The 2,451-nt window shown below is 39.5% G+C and overlaps 1 protein-coding gene across 1 annotated transcript; it reads right to left on the bottom strand.

The window, feature by feature from the left end:
• Positions 1–105: 105 nt before the first annotated feature.
• LOC102679894 lies at positions 106–1,118 on the bottom strand. The gene has a single exon (XM_006609351.2). The coding sequence runs from the start codon at positions 502–504 to the stop codon at positions 106–108; it is 399 nt and encodes a 132-aa protein (XP_006609414.1). The 5' UTR covers positions 505–1,118.
• Positions 1,119–2,451: the final 1,333 nt, after the last annotated feature.

The raw sequence follows: 2,451 nt of genomic DNA, 5'->3' as shown, positions 1-2,451 counted from the left end.
AAATTTCTAATCAAAGCAAATTATGAGAGGAATCTTTTAAAGCTAATCGAAAAGCTTTCCAAATTGGAATTATATATACGAGATATTCGAGAAATATGCACCCAATTAAACTTTTTCGAGGGGGGAGATTAAGAGGGAGAAGACTCTTTGGTTAATTAAACACGAATTAAGCAGGATACTGTCTGGCCAGGTCTCGATCTTGAGGAAGATCGGCGCCAGCACGTTCTCGACTATGGACAGTATGTAGTATTCCGGTTTGTCGTTCACAGTGCCGAACAATATCTCGTTCCTGAACGTTTCTGCGCGCAGCACCTGCCGTGGCTGCCTGATGAAGTAGGTGAACTCGGTGACAAGGATCAGGGGGAAGGAGAGGGAGACGATCAGCCTGTTGTGGGAGAAGAACATGCACATGGTGGTGAAGGTCGGGTTCAGGAAGAATTCACGGATCGTCATTTCGCTGAAGTAGGTCCAGTGACTGTCCTTCAAGCCGGACAACGTCGTCATGTCTTTCACGATGTTTATCTTGAGGGAGGAAAGGGATCGAAGAAGGTTTTTTTTTTTTTTTTTTCTACAGATACATCATAGTGTATCGAGCAATGATTTTTGCGAATACGTTTGAAAAATGCATTTTTAGATTCGTTCGTTTACGATTTAATTTATTCTTACACACAGAAGGAGAACAGAAGGGATGTTCGTTTATAATTATAATTCGGATTTATTTTTTTTTTTTTGGATTATTGTCTATACTTATCCATCGTCGTTTATCTATCTTCTTCATCCTAATCATCCTCTTCCTGTTCCTCTTCCTCCTCATCGTCATCATCATCATTATCCTCATAATTTTCACCATTCTCATCATCTTCATCATCACCTTCCCCATCCACACGATCTTCGTCATCACCGCCCTCAACATCATCATTTTTTCTCATAATTCATACTAATAATATCCCCCTATATTTCTCATCCTCATTCATAATCATCATCATCATCCTATCACCCAATCGTGTGATAGAATACTTTACTACTTATTCTACAAGACGAGAGTCGAACCACTAACCAGCTCCATCAATTCCTCGTCATCGAAAACCGGTCTAAGCTCCTCTTCGACCACCTCTTCGTATCCTGCAACAGAAACATATATTCCATTGATTGATTCGATCCAAAGACAAGGAATATCAAAATTGTAAACAACTACGATCCATGATCGCGCTTTGAATCAATCACTCCTTCCTTCCCTAAAATTAGACCTCGAAAGAATTCAAACGAATTCCATCCTTCAGATCCCTTCTAAATCCAACCACGTGGTGGTTTTTAAATCGTTTCTAAGAGATCTCCTCTCTTCGCAATCTAACAGCAACGATAAATCGATCGGCTAGGAACCGAAACGGCGGAAGAGGAAACACGCGGGGGGACACGTTGCTGTAATTTATCGGTCTATGATAGGGAGCATTATGTAGATAGTAACGATGCATCCTCTCTTTTCCAGGGAGGAAACATCGGCCAAGGGACTTATTATCGTCACGTAGCCATGGTTCTTCATGGTTTACATTGTCACATTTGCACATCTCTTATTTCTGAGATTTATAACAGAGGAGCTATTCTTTTCTTCTTGGTGAACCACTTGTAATTGTTGTCAATGAAAACTTTGCTTTTGTTGAAATGGAAGGATTGTTAGTAAGGGTTTGGCTTTTGGATTTTGGAGCGGATCTTTGTTTCTTGGTTTCGAATTTTAGATTCGATGTAATACGTATATGGATCTTTGGATTAATTCAGAATCTTTCTTTGGAATACTCGAATAGAAAAAGTTCCTATAGGAAATTAAAATTTTTTCCTCCGCAATTATATCAATTAGCACGAAAATCGTATTATTATTGTCATCGTGTATAAAACAGGGACAGATTTTGTGTCGCTTAACGATGTGTTTTGCCGGAGATTTACAAAACGTTTTTATCAATTTGTTGTTGGAACGGAAAAGCTGGAATACGGGTTTTTCCATCCCCGTTTGGAAGTGAAAATTTGTTGTTCGCGGCTGCTCGACATCATAAAACTCGCCTTTATGATAGTCTATGTCTTAACATAAGCTGTTGCTTCAGGGAACATTTCTTCTAATTTATCGTCCCTTTCGAACAACTTCCTCGCTCCATCTTTCTTAGATTTTTATTCTAATCATACATCCTCCTCTTTTCGCGCCCAATTTCAACTTTTTAAGATTTCAAATCGAACTGGAGGAACCAAATAATTGGAAAACTCGTTGTAACATTCGTGCATCAATCCGAATATAATATCTCTTCATCAAATCCTCCTCCACATGTTGCGAGCATCAACACGAAAATACGAATCGCAAACAGATTAGGGGATTAGACGAATCAACTAGCCACTTCGACAAGCTAGATTCTACCCCTCCCCTCCCCTGTTTCATTCTCGTTCCACTTCATACACTTCGATTCAATC

This window comes from Apis dorsata, unplaced genomic scaffold (assembly GCF_000469605.1).
Source record: "Apis dorsata unplaced genomic scaffold, Apis dorsata 1.3 scaffold_52, whole genome shotgun sequence".
Taxonomy (NCBI): Eukaryota; Metazoa; Arthropoda; class Insecta; order Hymenoptera; family Apidae; genus Apis; species Apis dorsata.
The sequence above is the reverse complement of the archived record's forward strand: the minus strand, read 5'-3'. Positions and strand labels throughout refer to the sequence as shown.